Raw genomic sequence first — 19,805 nt, forward strand, 5'->3', positions numbered from 1 at the left:
TTTCTATTGACACAATGCAAGTGATCACACACACGCAGTCAGAGGATCGGCAACAAGTTCTCTGTTGCTACAACACATCTGCTCAAAACAACCTGCAGCAGTCAGACACCATTAAAACTGAGGAGGTTCCACATTCGGCATCTGCTTTCTATCTATCTTGTCCGGAACTCAACCTTTAGTCTGAGATGATAAACAACCCTTTTTTATTTGGTTTTAGCCTGGGTTCAATGTTTGTTTTAATGATGAGGCTTTATCCAAAAACCTAAACGAACATGGGTTTTACCTCTGGCAACAATCAGCAATCCCCTGTTTAGTCTAACCAAAATACAAAACAGGTGCATACGTCATAAAATCTTCAGCTCATTTTCCTGCTTTAGGAGCAACCACAGCATGTGTCATACCCTTATAAAATATAATAAGTTGATGACCTGCTTTGGTAATGTTCGTACAATAGGAGCCATCTAAGGCAGTACATCAGGGGGTTGTATTTAGCAAGCTGCTCCTCTAAATCTCCAAAGTTTCCATTACATGCCTGGCTGGTCCCCTGATGTTAGTGACCAGGGAGAAGAGAGCATTGCTCTGCCAAGAGCTGCCATTGAGCCAGAACTCTCCCACACACACTCACTCACACACACACACACACACACACACACACACACATATACTGTATACACAATACACACTCAAAAAGGTTTGGCAAGCCTTTTCTTCACTCATTAACAACAGGCTTGTCATTCCCAGAAAAATCCCCGAGGCACAATTTTGACTGAAAACAGAGTGACTCTCTATGACAAGAAGAGAGGGAATGTGTATGTTTGTGCACATGTGGGCGGAGGATAAATTAACAGCGGTACCAAATTAGCAGCAATGTGCGGTTCTGAGTGCTGCGGTCTTACTCAGCATGTTAAAGCTAATCTGCGTCCCTCAGCAACCCTTCTTCTCAGTTTGATGGTAATTCTGACTGAACACACCACAGGCCACAAACAAACATCAGACACCATAGGGAGGGAGGGAGAGAGGGAGGAAAAGTGAGATAATAGAGATAGGAGGACAAAAAAAGAAAGAGACAGACATTGGGAGAAAGTGAAGGAAAGAGAGACAGATTGGAGCAAACAGAGAGTTTTTTCAGGCCAGTCAGCCATGTGGCTGCCTCAGCCGTAGAGCTGACCTGCAGCAAGATCTATAGATCGTGGGGTCGGCTGAGCTCCACTCCCTGGTGGAAACACACACACACACACACACACACACACACACACACAGTCAATCCTTAACCACATTACTTAACCTGAATCACCCCTGGACAGCTCTCTGTCTGACAACCCGCTGAGAAAACGGTGGCAACATGTCACATTGTGATTTTCTTTTCTCCATATTTGATGTTTATGGTGTTCTTGCACTTCAGCATTGTGTCGTGAGTTTGGTGGTAGTCTCAAAAGTACAAATTCTTTGGGAATATAACAATGGGTTGCTGTGATGTGAAAGATACAATACAGGTTGAACCTTTAGGGCCCTATCTTGCACCCAGCGCAATTGACTTTGTACACCCGATGCACAGCGGACTTTTCCCTCAACAGACTCACGTCGGTAAATTAGGGAATGAACTTGCGCTCCTGAGGGGCGGTTCAGCAAAAAGAGGAGCCGTGTTCCGGCGCAAACGTTCCCTAGTGCTATTTTGCAGTTTCAGAAAACAGTTCCGCCACAGACCAGGAAAAACCTAGTCTAAAGTCAGTGGCGCGTTATTCAGATGCTATTTTAAGGGCGCATGCTTGGCTGTAATGTAGAGTGTGCACACCGCGCATACACTTTGCTTCTCTCATCTCACGGACCCAGCAGTTCCCATTTTTGCAAACCATACATAAATACAAGGAAAAATATGACCTTGTTTTACACAACATTTCCATGAATCATGGATGTGTTGATGACATAAATGAGGAAATATTAGAGGATTTAAGCAGATGTGAGGTTGAACTGCATGTACAGATTCCACTTAACCCAAATGCCCCAGCAGCAGCACGGGAGAGACAGAAGAGCTGCATCGTCTATATATCACCATGCATTCATAACCTCGTGATTCAGTGAAAGTGAGCCCAAAACATCGGAAAGTATGTTTTTGTGACATTTCTTTATTTACATTTTGACAAAAAGACAAAACAATAGCAAACGTCGGTCTCCTCGGCTGTGAACCGCTCCTGGCGTGCGCCCATGGATGTATTAAGAGCGTGCGCCTAGCAAATCTGCCATTATAATAGCAATCCGCCATGGAACAAGCACGCCTGCTTTTAAAGGGAATGTGAGATAACGCTCTGATTGGTTTATTGCACGTTACGCCCAAACCATACCTATGAGTAATGTAGCTACTTCAGACCAACCCATTTTAGATTTGCGTCGGGCGCAAGAGTCATTTATCCCGACGGTATAATAGCAACAGCGCCCAAGATCCTCCCACAAAGCTACTTGCGTTTGGCGTATGATACTTGCGTTCCAGATCGTTAAAATAGGGCCCCCTATGTCCTAAGTGTGGGACAACTTCCAAAAGACGGTAGCAAATGCTTTAGTGCACAGTAGTAGTAGTAATGATAGACATTGCACAATGTCTCAGATCTAAAGGCAAAGAAATAAGATGGCTCATACATATAAGCATTGTATGAGCCATCATACAACTACAAGGAATGAAAGTGGATCCACATGTGGTATTTCAAATTGATTAATTTGCCAGCCAAAAAAGGCTGCGAAACTGAATCTTCTCACTGTCCGACCCAGAAAAGGCATTTGGGTTGGCCGATTGAAAACCCTAAGCTCCTCAGAGAGCACGATCAACGCAATATTGATCAAACAATCTCACTAAGTGCTGCTTATAACGATGCCCAACCACTCTTTAAAAGCGCCCTATATGGGATTGGCTTTGTTTGCATGTACATGCCACACTGCCATGGCCTGATGGATTGGCACAGTGCCACCTCTGGGGAACGTCTCAACCTCTATCTCTTGCATTCTTTTGCTTTCATAAGAAGAGAAAGGGACAGAGGGAAAGAAGGGGAGGGGATGACAGAGAACAACATGAAAAGGGCAAATACAGGATAGATAAAGAGACAGCAGAAAGCAAAGGACAAAGGAAAATATGACAGGAATATGCAGAGTGAGTGACAGCGAGGGCGACTGTTGCCTTCATCAACAATCGCTTGGTCAACACGGGAGTAGAAAAAAGGCGAAAGGAATTAGGATATTGAATTTTCAGCCTAATTAGGGAGAATACTATGTCCTTTGTGATCAACCAAGCAGAAACATTTAATTACAAAACCAATTATGAGGTGGGGAATGTCTCACATCTGACACAACCATCCTGAAAGCAGAACAGGTCATTTTCAGGAGTGGAGGAGAGGAAGAGGGGAAGGGAGGGGACAGAGGGTGAAGAAGGCACACAGAAGATGAGTGCTTGACTGCTAGGTGTGATTTTCTTTCTTCATTGTTTTCATGCATGTGCAGGAGAGAGAGAAACAAAAAAAGAGCAGGAAAAAAACACTTGAAATCATGAATACGTATGAAAGTATATACTGTATAATGTACATGAGGGTTGGTGATCACACCTCCATGTTGCGTGTATGCATGCATTAGATTCAGAAAAAGATTGTTCTTTGGTTAATTATTCAGTCGGTTTCACCTTCAACGTGATGAGCAAAATAGCAACAGGGGCACAAAAACAACACCTGTATAAATCTAATGGATTTTAATACAAAAGCCCCACAGTAAACACTGTAGCTAGACAATACCTCCCTGTAATTGATATCATGATACAAAATTCATATCATTTGGTTATCATAACATCCAACCAGGTCCTAAAGGCTGCATCACGGTACATGATACCATTGCCTGAACTTATATTATTAGAACATATTATCTTTGTTCAAAGAAGGTTGAATAATCAAATATTAAGAAAAGAAAAAAAAAGGATCTGCACACTTAGGTCCAATTCAAGTATTTCATGATAAAGCCAAGCTTCATCAAGCTACATTTTTGACAAAATGAATCCAAGATATTACGACAGCACACCTGTGTTTTGACATGGAAGTTCACATGGAACGTGTAGTTCCTAATTGTAGTTTCCAAAGTCTAATAGCTCAGTAAACTAAACAGTGAATCATCCCACTTGTTTGGTAATCATGTTCACATTACTTCTTTTGAAAGGCTTTCCTAAAGCATCAGTAGCAATTGTCAGAATATTTTTTATTGATTTTGAGGTATTTGTTTTAATATATCCTAATATTTGAGTTTGCGTATAACATTTTTATCTATAAATTAAATTTCCATAAAATGTACTACACTGCAATAGATATCGCTATTGTGACACTACATTTAGGTACAAGGTACCCTGTAGTGTTTGAGTAGTGCTATGGAGCAATGCTTGATTATTGTGTTACCTATTCTTTGGTATTGCGCACGTGCATGTGCACAAGCGTATGGGTGACACCATACACATTCCTGCCAATGGTTCCACACTATTCCACTGATCGACAGGTAGTTGTATTGTGCCAAGAAAAGTAACAAGGCACTAGCAACATGCAGGGAAGAAGAACAATATAAATGTTTTATGAGAAAGGAAATGCATTAAACACAATGCTTTTTGGGGAGAAACACAGAATATAAACCCAGTTTAGATGAAAACTCCACAGGGTACCTTTAAAATGTTGCATTTTTTAGTTCAGAGAGGTGTTGATTCAACTCTATGGTCATTTTTGAGGCTGTTGTTTGTGTTGATGTTGTTGTACAGGATTACATTATATTGCCACATATGTGTAGCTCCAACTTTTCAGCAGCTGTTATTTGAAAATTATTGCATTTTTTACCTATTTTGGCCTGAAAATATCGTATTGGCTTTTAGAAATCCATATGGTCTGTAGCATAGTGAGTGTGTGTGTGTGTGTGTGTGTGTGTGTGTGTGTGTGTGTGTGTGTGTGTGTGTGTGTGTGTGTGTGTGTGTAAGGGTGCGACTGAATGTGCTTGTGTGTACATGCATATGTACACACAAGCACATCCATTCATTTGCGTCTGAGCCCAGAGAGCTGACTGAAAGGACCGGGCTGTGTTCTTATCTCTCTCACACTGCCGTGTGACTCAGCTTTACCAGGCAGCCCAGTCATTAGGGGCAAGAAGACCTTTCATATCTCAGTCAGCCCCACAGCTCTCCTCAGGGGCCGGCCAACAAGGACCCACACCCTCCCCCTCTCCTTCCCTCCTTTATCTAGCCCTCTCTTCTCTCACACCTCTCTGTCTCCCTTCTCCTCTCAGCCAAGCTTTTTGTCTCTGTCCCTCTATTCTCCATTGTGTTTCTGTCTGACACTGTCTCACAGATTTAATGTCAGGTGTTCTCTCACTGTGTTAAATAAGTCATTTTATTTCTCTGCCTGGAGGGGTCAGATCCCATGTTTCCCCCCCGACAACCGTCACCACTCCACTCACCCACACACATGCACTGAATACGGGCTGTTTATGTGTAGCAGCTAGAGATGGATGTGTGTGTGTGTGTGTGTGTGTGTGTGTGTGTGTGTGTGTGTGTGTGTGTGTGTGTGTGTGTGTGTGTGTGTGTGTGTGTGTGTGTGTGTGTTGGAGATATAAGAGGTATTGAGGCGTGGGCTGCTGGTGGCTGCTGGGACGTTTCACCCCATCTCTTTCCTCATCGCCTCCGTTTCCAAACGCCCACCTGCATTTTCTGAGGGCACAAACTGCATTCCTAACTCATGATGGTGGAACAAGTGGTGTATGGGTAAGGAGGGGCTCTATTCTTCTGATCGATATGTGTTAGATGAGCAGGGACAATGAGATAATACGCGGTCAGATCCCCCCTCGTCTTGAGGCTGAGCCAGCAGGCATGACAGTCAGATGACTGGCATGCCAGAATGAAAGATGGCAGAATGAAACCAAAGCTTCAGGCAGAAAGGTACAGTACGACATGTGCCACAATAATGTGTGTAAGAAAGAGAGAAAGTGTAAGACGAAAGCTCTGAGTGACTGGACATGATTTCAACATATTTCACTAACAAAATGTCATTCAATATATTTGATCTGTAATTCTTGTGTACATTATCTTTGCATACATTCTCCAATTTGCTTTGGGGGTTTTAGAAAAAATGTTTTCAAAAGAAGCTATTCTGAGAAACAACTCAGAAAATGCCTCCAGTAAAATAAAGTAAAAATGCTTAACTAACTTAAAAATCAATAAATGGAGAGTTTTTGTGCTATAAATTGTAATTTAAAGTGTGTTGCTCAGCCAGAGTTTTGTATAGTTAGTTATTTGATCTAATTTTGGCCCATTTTTATCCATTTAACGTCAAAAAATATTTGAATGTATTCATAATTAATAAAAAAGAATGTGTGTAGTTCAAACTCCTGTCATAAAGTTAAAATGATGTTTTGTCATTATTTGTGATGGAGCTCTTTAAAGCCACTACAATTAATATATGTATATTAAGAATGGATCAAATGACTACTTGTATATGAAAGGGGTCGCTCAAAGTGAGAAACCCAAAGATGACCATCACTCAACTCCATACTGTAGCTGTATGAAGCATTCTTAGCATCTTCTAGCTCCTTGTTTACGTTTTATGGCTCTCAACTTTTAGTTTTAATCTCACCACTCTCATCAACATGCAACAGTTTTCATTGAAAATGCTCTAAGAAACCCAGTGCACTGCACGCTACCTGCCCAGCGGCAGACAGAGTCTTAGTGTCTAGCTGGTGAACTTACTGTAGTGGAGCATTCAGCAGCTAAAGAGCCAGATATTTCGCGTTGGTGGAGACCAAACACAGAGCTATAGAGAGTGAATTTTGTTCTTACTTTCGCCAGGTGGCCAGAAACACTCAAAATCAATGCTTATGTTGCTCCCTGTCTACTGGATGTGTAAATGTGTTCACAAGTTGTTGAACTGTCCCCATGTGGCCAAAAATAATCAATTAATGCCAGTTGAATGTACTGTTTTAACACGAGAGACAGAGCGAAAGACAGAGAATATTTCTCTTTTAAAAAAAGAAAGAGAAGATGTCACACTGTCTCACCTCATGCTTGCCCTTCATCCTGCAGATCCTGATGTCATTCTTGTTCGACTCCCACGTCCTTTTCTAGTAAATTACAAAACACACATTCACACATGCACTGCTGGTTAGCCACATTTGCATTTCTCTGTCATGCATCCACATAAAGGTTGTGAATGCTGTGGGTGTTTGTCCAGAAGGTGCTCACCTTGCTGTAGAACATCTCGTCTCCTGCAACGATGTCCAACTCCACGCGGAAAAGGTCATCCCTAGAGAGAGAAATATAGAAAGAGTGGCAGTCAGCCAACACAGCACTATCTAAAGCTTAAGGTAAGGCAAGAAGCTGCACCAAGCAAACCATGAATACCAGTTCCATAGCACAAGTACAGTATATATATATTTGCTAGCTCAGGACAGTGCAGGTCGATGCAGATATTCTTTTGGATGAAATCCAGGCCACACACTTAATACAAGCTCTGACTAGGAATATTTCTCTGTATATTGAATCTGTGTGGTTCTACAACTTACTGTGCTTGCAGCTATGTAATGCATATATATTAGTGACTTTTATTCGTTTGAAGTTGATCAGACCCTCAGATATTAGAGAACAGCTTTACAATGTCTTCCATTTCTCCCAATATATATATGAGAAATGGAACCCGACTACATAATGATGTCTCATATTTCCCCTTCACCTTTTGCCTCCACTCATTAAACTCTACTTGCTGCACAGAATATGCTCCTAGGCCCCCGGATTCAGCTTATCAGTCTTATTCAAAAGCCTGAAATTGAATTAATGGATGATTTAATCAAGTTGTTATACTGATGCTTGCACACCCTCGCAAGCTGCCTACACATGGTCCTAAACCTAACACCATGCATGTATTCATGATATTCCCAACACTGCTTTCTCGCACTCTTAATCTGCTGATAATTCTGCAGTAACCTTGGATGGTGCTGTTAAAATGCCAACTAAATGAGAGTTGGGGCTAGGCAGCTAACAGCTGACGTTTGCATATTGATCAAGGCCTCGGTATCAGCTGGGATGGAGCTGAAGCATGGGTTTAATCTAAGCAAAGGCTCTGAATAGGCTAATCTGTAAATCTGCCATAGCCGTGTTATTGCTGCAGTATCGATCCCATCTCTGATCCATCTCTGCCTCCCAGTGCTGCATGTTCTCTTGGTTTCTCCTTTTTCTTTGATAGAGGCAGGGGTTATCATGTATGCATCCATGTAGTGCCGGTTTATGTGAGTATTCATACCACTGCAGCGTGTGTATCAATGTTTGCATCTGTTTTTCTGAAAGAGAGAGCTGTGAGAATGTGTGCATGATGAGAGCACAGGTAGGCCAAGTGCCATACTCCGCTCCTGAATAATTCATCTTCACTTCCTGCTAGTGTTTTTAAAAGATTCCCGCTCTTACTCAACCTCGCAGAACAGGATAACAGCTAAGTGCCGAAGAAGGGCAAAATCACCAAACACTTGCTCAATTCGTCCCTGCTTAACAGGTCAGAGTTTAAGCGTTCTCCAAACAGTGGAGTGGGCCAGAGTGTGAGGCATAATCTCATCCAGGCTGCTTCAGCGTTGTCTCAGCATTAACATAATGAATATAGCAACAGGCCTCCTGGTCAGAGTTGCTGGCAGCCAGCACTGTTGCCCCTGATAGTGCAGAGGAGGGGGAATTATTTATGCTGCAGCTCCTTTCTCTCTCCCTTTCTCTCTCTCTCTCTCTCTCTCTCTCTCTCTCTCTCTCTCTCTCTCTCTCTCTCTCTCTCTCTCTCTCTCTCTCTCTCTCTCTCTCTCTCTCTCTCGCTCTCTCTCTCGCTCGCTCCATCTCTTCTCCTGCCTTCCAGGTTGTTTGAATGATGCAAAGCCTGTGGCTTGTATGTTTTTGTTTGTTTATATGTGTGTTAGTGGATTTAATGTGTACTGTGCTACAGGGTTAGGATTCAGGGTAAGGACTAACATGCAAACTGTGTAAAGATTTCATTATTCTTTATGTCGCACGATACACATGCAGCCTTGAATAGCCTTGATTGATTAGGTCATAACTTAACTAAGGCGCCTCAACTCACAAAATCCAGGCCTAAAGCCTACAAATCAAAAGTCTCCTATTTCATTCTCTTTGTCTGGCCTTGTGTGTGTGTGTGTGTGTGTGTGTGTGTGTGTGTGTGTGTGTGTGTGTGTAGAATGTGCGTGTGCCTGAGCTGTTATTTTTATAATCGTCTCCGACCCTTTTTGACCTGGCTAATACAGGTCAACACAGAATCTGAAGAGAAACTTTCAACATTTCCTAAATTTCAAACTTGACCAGCTCATGAACTTTCTCCTTTTGGCCGACCAAACAACAGCAGACTCAAGGTCAAGACATCTTAAGCCGCCAAGTTTTCCTATAATTCTTTTTAGTTTTCCTACTCTTTTTCTCTCTAGCAGCCGTATTGTGGTTTAGTGTGATCAGAGCTGAGCCTCTGCAAATAGCGTGCAGGAAAAGCTGCTCCACTGGAAGAAATTAAAATGGAAAGATTTGAGCTGACCACCGAGTTACTGTGACACTTCTGCTGACTGAGGGAGAGAACCCTTTTGGCACGTCTGTGTGCAAGTTTGCATGTATTTAGGTGTCTGTAAATATGTGCCACAGTTTGATATCACATACTAACTCCTAAAAATTCAATTTGTAGTGCTCTCAAAAACTGAAAAGTGCAGAAAAATAATGCACCACCCACTAGTTCATTGAGCGAGCAACACTTTGGTCAAAGACCGTCAAGCATTAAACTCACAGTACCTCATCTGTATACTTGAGCCTAGGGCTGCAACAACCAATCAAAAAAGCAGTCAAATCGCACCAAAGACGACTACATATTAATAATTGATAAAATGGACAAGAATTTCAAAATCCAATAAATCCAAATAAAAACAAATATCTGAAACTAGGAATTCCTGCACATGCAATACAAAATAAGTAACATCTATCAACAAAAGAGTTTAAATTGGGGTGAAAATAAATAGTGACAAAAATAAGTATGGGCTTATTTTGTAAATTGTGTTCTTCCTTCATAAAACCCACCTTTTGAAAGTCCATCTGTGACTACTTATGCCTGCCATGTCCACACACTGACTTATCATAGGCCAAATGCCTAACAGATTAATCAAGAAAAAAGGTAGATGGATTAATAATGAAAATAGTCACTGGTTGCCGCTCTAGTTATATTTCTAAACTTTGAAACAGCAGCTTTCCAAAGTTGTAGTTTAAATTACATCAGTCTGCAAGTCATTGGCAAAGTGCCATTAACTAGTTGTATACTAACGGCAAAACATTGTCCTATGAGGATTAGTCCAGAGTGTGCACCTTATAGTACTAGTATATAGTGTCTATGGTATGTGATCTCCCCACATGCTTGCCCTTGTCTGCATGCTATACTTTCTCTGCTAGCCGCTCTACAGCTGAACAGCCCGGCAGCTTTACCTCCCAAGCTTTCCAATCTTTGCCACAAGTGAGCGTCTCCCTGTCCGTCTGCCATGAGGCATTTCACCTGGCTGTGACTGCCGCCACATGACTCGCCGTGACCTCTGAAGTCAGCGTATGCGGGCTAATAAACAGAGCAACACCAACCTGGCAGTAAGTCAACACACTTTCCCTCTCCATCTAATGCAAACGTACACACACGCGCACACACACACACACACACACACACACACACACACACGCACGCACGCACGCACGCACGCACGCACACACACACACACACACACACACACACACACACACACACACATATACACACACACACACACACACACACAGAGCCAGATGGCAAAAACCCCTTACGCTTTATCGCAATTGGAACAGTTAATCAAGAATTGGCTTTGTTCCTTTGCTCATCTTGTCAATAGATAAACACTCTCCAATTGGTTTATATTTGTGTGGATTACCCCCTTGGATCTGTCTGAGGGCTGAAGACCACAGGATCCACAGCTGCTCATCTGGACAGCAATGGAATAGGGCTTAACACAGCAAGGTGCTTTACTCCAGCAGCCAAATACAGTACATAGTTTACTTTCATTTAGCAAGGATGGGGAGGTGACTAGGGAGAGGTAGCTGCTCTCAGCAGGTGCTTGGGGCAGGGATTTAGCGGCGCTTGCAGTCTAGGGAGCAGCTATGCTAATGGTGACAGGATTTGGGGATGAGTGAGGCGTCTTATCAGGCCATGCAATTGGTGGGAGCTTTTGGCTACCTACCTACATTCCTGCCACCGCTCAGGTACTTATTTATATATTACACTTTTTAAACCTCTGTCTCCCTGCTGGGTTGTCTCTGGCTCATACAAGCATTTGAACACGGATCTGTTTCTTTCTAGGCTGTTTCTGGAGGAAGCCGCAAACACTATTAGCCACTTTCAAGAAATATATAAATATACTCTCTTTCTGTGAATCCATCACGCTGCTGTGAACCCCCTTGCCTCTCTCGTCTTTCCACCTGTCAGTCTTGCATTTCATTATCATCTGGTTGGCTGAGACATTCATATCAGTTTACCTCTGCTATTCAGTAAAATAAGTTCTGCAGCTGTAAATTGAAATGAACGTCTCTCAGACTGCGTAATGGCAACGGCAATATTTAAAAGCAGACCTGCAGACTGCAGTAGCTGCAGTTGTCTGTGTGCAGTTTTACTATCAGGCTGTGTGCTTCTAGACCCTCTCAGTGTAGTCAGAATGGCTGGAACCATGTTACATAGTTTGATATATTTACTACCAACTCTCAGTAGTGGGGTTAGGCCAGCTGGAGGCCAGGGACTGGGTCATTTCCTGGACCACAGTGGCGTCTCTTGTTGGAAACCACTTCAGTCTTCTTTCAGACTGCCACTACAGTTAATAACCAGCACCATATGGGGAAACTTACTGTGTCTCATTTCTTTAGCATGTTTCAAGCTTGATTATTTTTTAGACAACCAGGGCAGTAAATCATGAGGTGTATGTTTTTTGTTAGTTCAGTCTGTTTCATGTCGGCTCCTGAATGGCTCCGGGGAGCAGCAGATGTAGCTTTATGGTGTAAACCCGGTGCAGCTGAGCAGGCCAGCCTCGTCTGGCCCTCCTGATCACCAGGGCTTCTGTCTGTCCAGGATCAGCACATTCACCAGACTGACAGATGGACACCAAACTAGAAAGCATTTGTATGGCCAAATATCAGCCTTCAAATGAAGCTACTGTAACAAATTTTATTTTTATTTTTTTAAAGATTATTTTTTGGGCCTATCCGCCTTTATTTGATAGGAACGCTAGGTGAGAAAGGTTTGCCATACTTGCCACATCTTGCATTCTGATGATGTTAGAGCCCTTGAAATTTGGCACATCAGTCCAATACTGTAATTTTAGCCGGAACTATGGAAAGCCCATATGTACAGTATATACTTTGGGAGATGGGGCCCCAAAACCACCCATTTTGCACCTAAGGGCCACTAATAACAAATCTGACATATGCACGTGTCTTTCGATAATTTGGATCTGTTGCACATACTTTTTGTCTGTGCCCGAACAAATGTCATTGCTCTAGGAGTTAAATGTCTAATAGTTTCGCATTGCCAGACCTTCCTCCACAGCGCTGCGGAGGAGGGTCTGGCTAGTCCACACAACATTCCTGGATTGGAAAAAACGTGCTCTGGTTTATTGGCATTTCCTTAAACCAATCACAATCGTCTTGGGCGGCACTAAGCCCCAGACGGAGCCACGGTGCCGCTGCAAAACCTGCCTCGGGTTTTGGTGGAACGTGTACGTTCAAAAGTTGTTTTAGTTGTGCAACAGAAAACTCAAATTCAACAGATAGTCTAGCTAGCTGTCTCGATTTACCTTGCAAAGATCTGAGGAGCAGTTAACCATAGTCCTCATAAATCAACCGGAGTTTAAAATGCCAACACAAAGAAAGCGGAAGGTGACAAACATCCGGCCGAAATTAGGGATTTCCAGCAGCACCTGAACAATCCTGGAAGTGAAACGTCAACGATAAAGACTATATGTCTAATGATATTGAACCCTACATATGGCTTCCTGTCTAAGATGGTATTAGGGTGCAAACATGACAAAAACTCCCAGTGGCAAAAAACTATCCAACTCTCAAAATTCAGCGAAAATATTTTACAGAATTCATTTTTTTGAGTCAAGTAACATACAGTACAGAAAGTGTAAACAAAATCTCATTTGACAGGGAATGAGTAACAAAGTTACTTTTATTACTGTATATTACAAAAACTGACCTCCAAGTTTTAAAGGTCCCATGGCATGAAAAATTCACTTTATGAGGTTTTTCAACATTAATGTGAGTTCCCCCAGCCTGCCTACGATCCCCAAGTGGCTACAAATGGCGATAGGTGTAAACCGAGCCCTGCTCCACCTTTGAGAAAATGAAAGCTCACTGGAATCTCACCCTTATGTTGTCATGAGGGGCAAAGTTACCTCCCCTTTCTCTGGTTTGCCCGCAGAGCATTTGGCCCGCCCATGAGAAAGAGAGAGACATCATGGCTTGCAAACAAGGCCACACCCCCACCCTCCATCTTGCCCCCCCTCTCTCCTCCTCAATAGCATTTAAAGCTACAGACACACAATGGCACATCCTAAGGAAAGCTGATTGTGGGACTGGCTCTAGTGGCTGTAATTCTGCACCAAGGCTGAATTTCGGGAAAGATACAGTATACAGTATTAGTGGACCACTAAGGCCTATATAAAAGCATCCAAAGAGCAACATGTCATAGGACCTTTAATTGTCTGTTCAGGTCTGATCACACCAGCAACTTAAAAAAGAGAGAAAATTATTACATTTTTATGAAATCACCTGAATCAGAGGAGAGTCCAAAATTAACCCCAGCAGCGCTAAACCACAGCTGAATGTTAATATTAGCATGTTAACATTTCAACGTGTATACAGTTAGCATGTTGAAACACTGACCAAAGTGTTGGAGCTGCCACAATAATAAATTCAACCAGAAACGCGTACCTCTCTACAGCTGTAATACTGATGGTATGTTTTATTAGTAAATGTTGGTTTGAGGCTCATACACTGTACATTCTAAAATGATGCCCAGTGGCAGTGGCTAATGTTACTTGGCAACAAAAGAAGTAATAACAGACAATCTAACAGATATTAAAGGGTAAAATTGGCTCTGACAGAGCTATATTTGTACTTGTACATGTGTGTGATGCAAGCAATCAAAGGCATATCACAGGTCCCAGATTTCTCAAAGCATATTCCTTATACTATGAATTTGTTTCTACTATGTATGTCTGTCTGTCTGTGTTGTACCTGGCCCCAATGTAGAGTGTCCGATTGACTTGGAGAATCCTCTGGATGTGCAGAGGCTCTTGTCTCAGCCATGTTCGGTGGGGTCGGCCCAGAAACACTGGGTATCTTCTCACCACTGTCGGTGAATGAGAGACAGAAACACAGAATGATGATGGCTGATTCCCAAACTGACATCCATCAAAAGTCATCAACATAAAAGTGGTTTGAGTTTGTTTTTACAGTTCTACAGCAGTAACAGGTATCCAAGGTGACAAAGACTGAGACCTTTCTTTCAAACAGCAGCATATCTGCTACTATAAGCATACAGCAGCTGTGTTCGAAACCGCTCCCTCGTTCACTCACTCACTATTCCCTATATAGTGGAACGACCGAACGAGATTACAGACACTCACCGAAAACACATTATTGCGTGACTTGCGTCAGGAGATGCGCCCTTTGTGTGACGGAGGTGGGCGCGCCCAGCATCATGTAAACAAACCAAAACTAAAATACTTCTTATACGTCCTTGAAACAAACTGAGCACTCAGAAAAATAGTAAAAGGTTATATATATGTTGCATGTTACATTTCCACTGTTTAGAAACGAAAGTCCGCTCCATTTCTCCTTTTCAGTTGTCGCGGTGATTTCGGCTTCTTCTTCACCTCCGGGAAAAAACGTCAGTGTTGCATTGTGGTATACGGGAGTAGAATGTAGGGAAATCATATGTACACTCAAATAAGCAGTGCATTGTGGGTATTTTATAGTGGACTACTGTATATAGTGAATGAAATTTACCGCGGAGAATTCGAACACCACTACAAAATGGCGAACACACCATATAGTGCACTATTTCCGTGATAGGGAACAGTTTCGAACACAGCTAAAGACACAGAGCGGAGCACAAAGTGAGATACAAGAAACAACTAATCCAAATAATAAATAAAAGATGTCTGAACTATACATCATATGTCACCGTTACATTAACAAGTTCTTGTTTGTCGACTGATTGGGACTAAATTTTGATAAATTGTTTATTTGCATGTTGCCTTTTGTTTGGCAAGACATGTTCTGCCAAGTGATTCAGATAATTCAAAAAGAGAGAGACGCAGAAACAGGTGACATTTTCAAAAGCATTGAAAAGGTAAAACAAAATGTTCAAAGTGTTTCGAAGGACGAGGAGTTCGGTACATCGAAGGAAGCGAAAACTTAGGGGACAGAAATCAAATATAAAAGTAATGGAGAATTTTCAGCATGTTTTTATGCATGTCGTCCCGCAGATGTGCAAAATCACAGAGAAAAAATAAAGTGAAGAGAGAAGCAGAAATCACACATATAAATCAGATGGATTAGCAATCTGTCTTTGACCTCGACTGAGGTGAATGAGAATATTTTCATCTCTTCTCCGCACTTTCATCATTTACCTCTTTAAATCTCACCCTATAGACCATTCATCGGTCACCTTCTCCTTATATCGTCCATATTTAAGGCTGGTCTCTAGACTTTATCCTTGCACTATTGGACTTATTTGCACTACCACCATGACACACACTCTCATAGAGCACCTTGCCATGCATACTGAATCACAGGGTCAGTCCCTGCCATGTCACTGCAAGCGTCTCATGCTTATACATCTCTTAGTACATTCATGTGGATTTTTTATATAGTATCTTTTCTTTTATTGTCCATATTATTCATGAGGATTTGCTATTTTATCATCCTGTTTATGATGTATGTGTATGTTGTGTGTGATGTCTTTAAGCTACTGGGATCTTTAATTTCCCCTTGGGGATCAATAAAGTATCTATCTATCTATCTATCTATCTATCTATCTATCTATATATATATATATATATATAGATAGATATATATATATATCTTTACCTCTATAATTTGTCTGCTTCCGCTTTATTTCTATCCTGTAATTTCTTCCTATTGTATCTACGTCACTTTTTCCTGGGACCCACTGTGATTCTTTCTTTTCTCTCTCTGTCCTCCTCCACGCCTCCCTCTACTTGTCTTGTCTGACCATCCAGATAAGCCTGCATTTTCTACTATAACCTATACCGGCTGTAAACCACAGCTGCTGAGTCCAACACAGCGGCTCAGTGTACCGCTCAGTACCCTGACAACGTCTACACTCTACTGTTTGGTATTGATATGTGGAGAAGGCTCTAGACTCGGCAGGGAAACCATCAATCAATAATATTGAACTGCGATCAATCAAGGTCGGGTCTGAGCTGGAGACTGCCAAGCTGATATGGAGACTCAAAGTCTGAGTGTGTAAGGCGTCTCTCGAGGATCTGAGTGTGTGTGTGGGAAAGTCATGAACGTGAGAGCCCCTTCCTACACTCTCATTCCTGAATGCGACCCCACACCTCCTGACCTGAACACCAGTCAACACCCTTTGTGTGAGAGCCTGTCTGACCCTCCGCCTCCTTCTTGCCCTTTCCCCAATTCAACACCCTGCCTGTTAGGCCGTGACCCCACACCTCACACACACATCACGACTGGGAGAGAGACACGCAGGGGAGTAGGCGGCTAGAGGGCGGGAAATTTGGGGAGGTCAATACCTTCAGTGGGGATGAAATTGAGGGGCCCCGGTTCCTCTGGGAACGCCGAGCTGGCCGTTCGGAGCAGGCAACACAGCAGGAAGAAGGGAGGGGCCACGGTCGCCATAGCAACACAAAGGCGGAGTCTGTGGGAAATAAAGAAAAAGACAGAAACATGAAGTCATCCACTGAGGGAGAAGTGTCCAGTCAGCTCTGAATGCAGCCAGATCACTGTGGCACAACATAACCACATCAAACATCACACCACGTATGACACATCTGAGAAAAATGAGAAGGAGGCAAAGGGGCAACATCTTGGGCAAGACAGAGGGAAATATATGGCCTATAGATGAAGGGAAAATCTGTATAGACAGAGAGTGAGTGAAAGGCTCAATAACCCTCCAGACATCTAGCATTATCCAGGATATTATAGAGGCTGAGAGAGGGAGAGAAGTGGTGGTTTACCTAAATTAAATGCTTGCCAGCTACGCAAATCACCTCTCTGACAACTGTTGGTATTTTTCATCTGGCAGTACAGCAACCCTACATGCAGGATGTGATTCATGTGGAAATACAAATCATACCCAAATTAAGTTACTTACACAATCCATCTAGAAAATGTATCAAGCACTGCCTCGGAGGAGAAACGCTCTCAGGATTGCTATCGACTTCAGCCACAAACCTCAGCAGGCAGGCATGACTGGCTGGTCGCTACCTCTGCGTGCTGTTACTGCAATTCCGCTGCTGTAGCGTGTGTGTGGTGGAATTCAATGTGCATTCAACAGGTGCTTTTATTAGGGCCTGAGTGCCGACAGCGGCAAAGGCCCTATTGAAACTGAAGGAATTATTATTCTTTCTTTTCCCGCGCAATGAATTGCCTTTTTGGGGACCTTATCATACTCACAAACTCACGAAAAATTTGATATTTTAAGGGTTTCAGGAATAGGCGCACAAAAATGGCTTGCTAGCTCCCCCTACAAAGTTAAAGAAATTGAGCCCCTGCAATACGTTTAACGTAGACTAACGAAACTTGGTACACATATGTAGCATGTCAAGACGTTCAAAAAACGCCATTGGAGCCATACCCTAAACCCAACAGGTAGTCCGCCATTTTGAATTGAAAGTTCAAGGATTCATAAGAGTCCAACCCTGAGGACATGTACAGGCCGATATTGGCTCAAAGTCATAACGCCCCCTGGTAGCAACAGGAAGTAGGCCTAAAAGTCAAGGTGCAAGACTTTAACAAACTCCTCCTAGAGATTTCATCCAATGGACTTCAAATTATTAAAAGAAAAACTTTTCGTCAAACGGTGTGGGCGTGGCATGGCGGCCATTTTGAGTGTTTAACGATGAACGAGAAAGTGGCTGTAACTACAGTGTACATTGTCACATCTGCTTGAAATTTCCCACAATCAACAAGAGTTCAGGCCTGAATTTTCTATCAATTTTTTCCTCTCCATACAAGCCTGGCGTGGAATTGTGTTTTCCTCGAAATTTCTCAAAACGTAATTTGATTTTGATAGATTTCACATTATTTGATTTTCGTCTTGTTGTTTTTAAGACTTTTATGGCCTTTAATCGACATGAAAGTGGAGAGAGAAGAGGGACGACATGCAGCAAAGGGCCGCGGGTAGGATTAGAACCCGGGCTGCTGCCAAGGCCTCAGCCTACATGGAGCGCACACTCTACTGGGTGAGCTAGAGGTAGCCACGTCTTGTTGTCATCTTAACACTGAATGCAACATTGGGTAATTTGTTTTGAAAATCAAGCGGAGAGGCCTTCTATCCCCACTGTTGCAATCACAAAACATTTCTTTCAGTCATGCACAATTGCAACATCTCAAATTTGAATACTCAGGGTTAGATTTCTTTATGCAAAACTCCCCAGCATTTTACTGTGGTCACAGATGCACAATGTGTAAAACAAAGACTTGAACATACAGTTTCCACTATGCACGCTTCCTTTCTGTGTCAGCCTTTATCTCTCTTAGACTGGTTTTGTGTTTAGTTCAACTAACAGTCAACTGAACTGTACTGTGGGTTTGAGAGAGCTTTATTGGCAAAGATTCTGAGTTTTGTTGATGACACATAAATTATGATAAAACCTTGTGCACAGGGCCATTGTCATGTTGAAACTGAAAACCGCCTTTCCTAAAAGTTGCCACAAAGTTAAAAGCACACTTTTCTGTAAGATATAATTTATAATTTACTTTTTTTTTCAACTCAAATCAAGCAATCGAAATGGTTCATAGTAATATAGTAACCGCAACAGCTATGATGTCTAATTCCTTTGCACAATTCAGTATCACTCCACTTCTGAGTATAAAACGTCAGACGGCCCTTTTTCGACGGGTAACTGTTATCTACTCTATGCTCTCTTCAAAGCCACCAGACTCCTTTAACAAAAACAGCTATTTCACCTTGCAGAACACAGGAGTGGCTGGTCTACCGCTGCCTCGATCGGTTAGTTAGTTAGTGTTATTGCTTGACTTTGGTGAATGCTAGCTGCTAGTGTAGACTACGTTCCATAGCAACCGCCTCGGTATGTGCAAGCAGTCAGAGCAGGAGGGCCTATTTTATTGCAAGGGTTATTATTTATTACAAGAAATATATTTAAATTGGAAACATAGGCTAGTATAACAGTAGCACAAGTAGAAAAGAGTCATTACATCAGGGAACTGACTGTAATGTCAGTTATACACTAATATCTATCTAAAGCCAGCTAATATTAGCCACCATAAGCTACTGGTCATACCAGACCAAGGCTGGTAAGGCTGTTGAGGCAAACTTAAAAAACCCTAAGTGTAATGAATTGCACAAGGGGGAGAAGCAAAACAGTTTTTTCTTTTTAGAATAGTTACATAGACCCTTCGAATTAGAAATAAGGGACCTTGCTCAAACAATGGCAAACAGCCCCAGACTAAAAAGAATGACAATTAGTATGTATATATATGTAAAATGCTGGCATAT

The 19,805-nt window shown here is 42.3% G+C and overlaps 1 protein-coding gene across 1 annotated transcript in view; it reads right to left on the reverse strand.

Annotated features, from left to right (window-relative positions):
- sema6bb (sema domain, transmembrane domain (TM), and cytoplasmic domain, (semaphorin) 6Bb) overlaps positions 1-19,805 on the reverse strand; it is a 131,292-nt gene that overhangs the window by 48,512 nt on the left and 62,975 nt on the right. The window contains exons 2-5 of the mRNA XM_078259150.1: positions 16,858-16,982; positions 14,309-14,423; positions 7,232-7,292; positions 7,048-7,110 (exon numbers count right to left, since the gene is read on the reverse strand). Coding sequence (XP_078115276.1) covers positions 7,048-7,110; positions 7,232-7,292; positions 14,309-14,423; positions 16,858-16,963 — 345 coding nt within the window. The 5' untranslated portion in view covers positions 16,964-16,982. The remainder of the gene's footprint in view (positions 1-7,047; positions 7,111-7,231; positions 7,293-14,308; positions 14,424-16,857; positions 16,983-19,805) is intronic.

Source organism: Sander vitreus, chromosome 9 (assembly GCF_031162955.1).
Source record: "Sander vitreus isolate 19-12246 chromosome 9, sanVit1, whole genome shotgun sequence".
In the NCBI taxonomy this organism is placed as follows: Eukaryota; Metazoa; Chordata; class Actinopteri; order Perciformes; family Percidae; genus Sander; species Sander vitreus.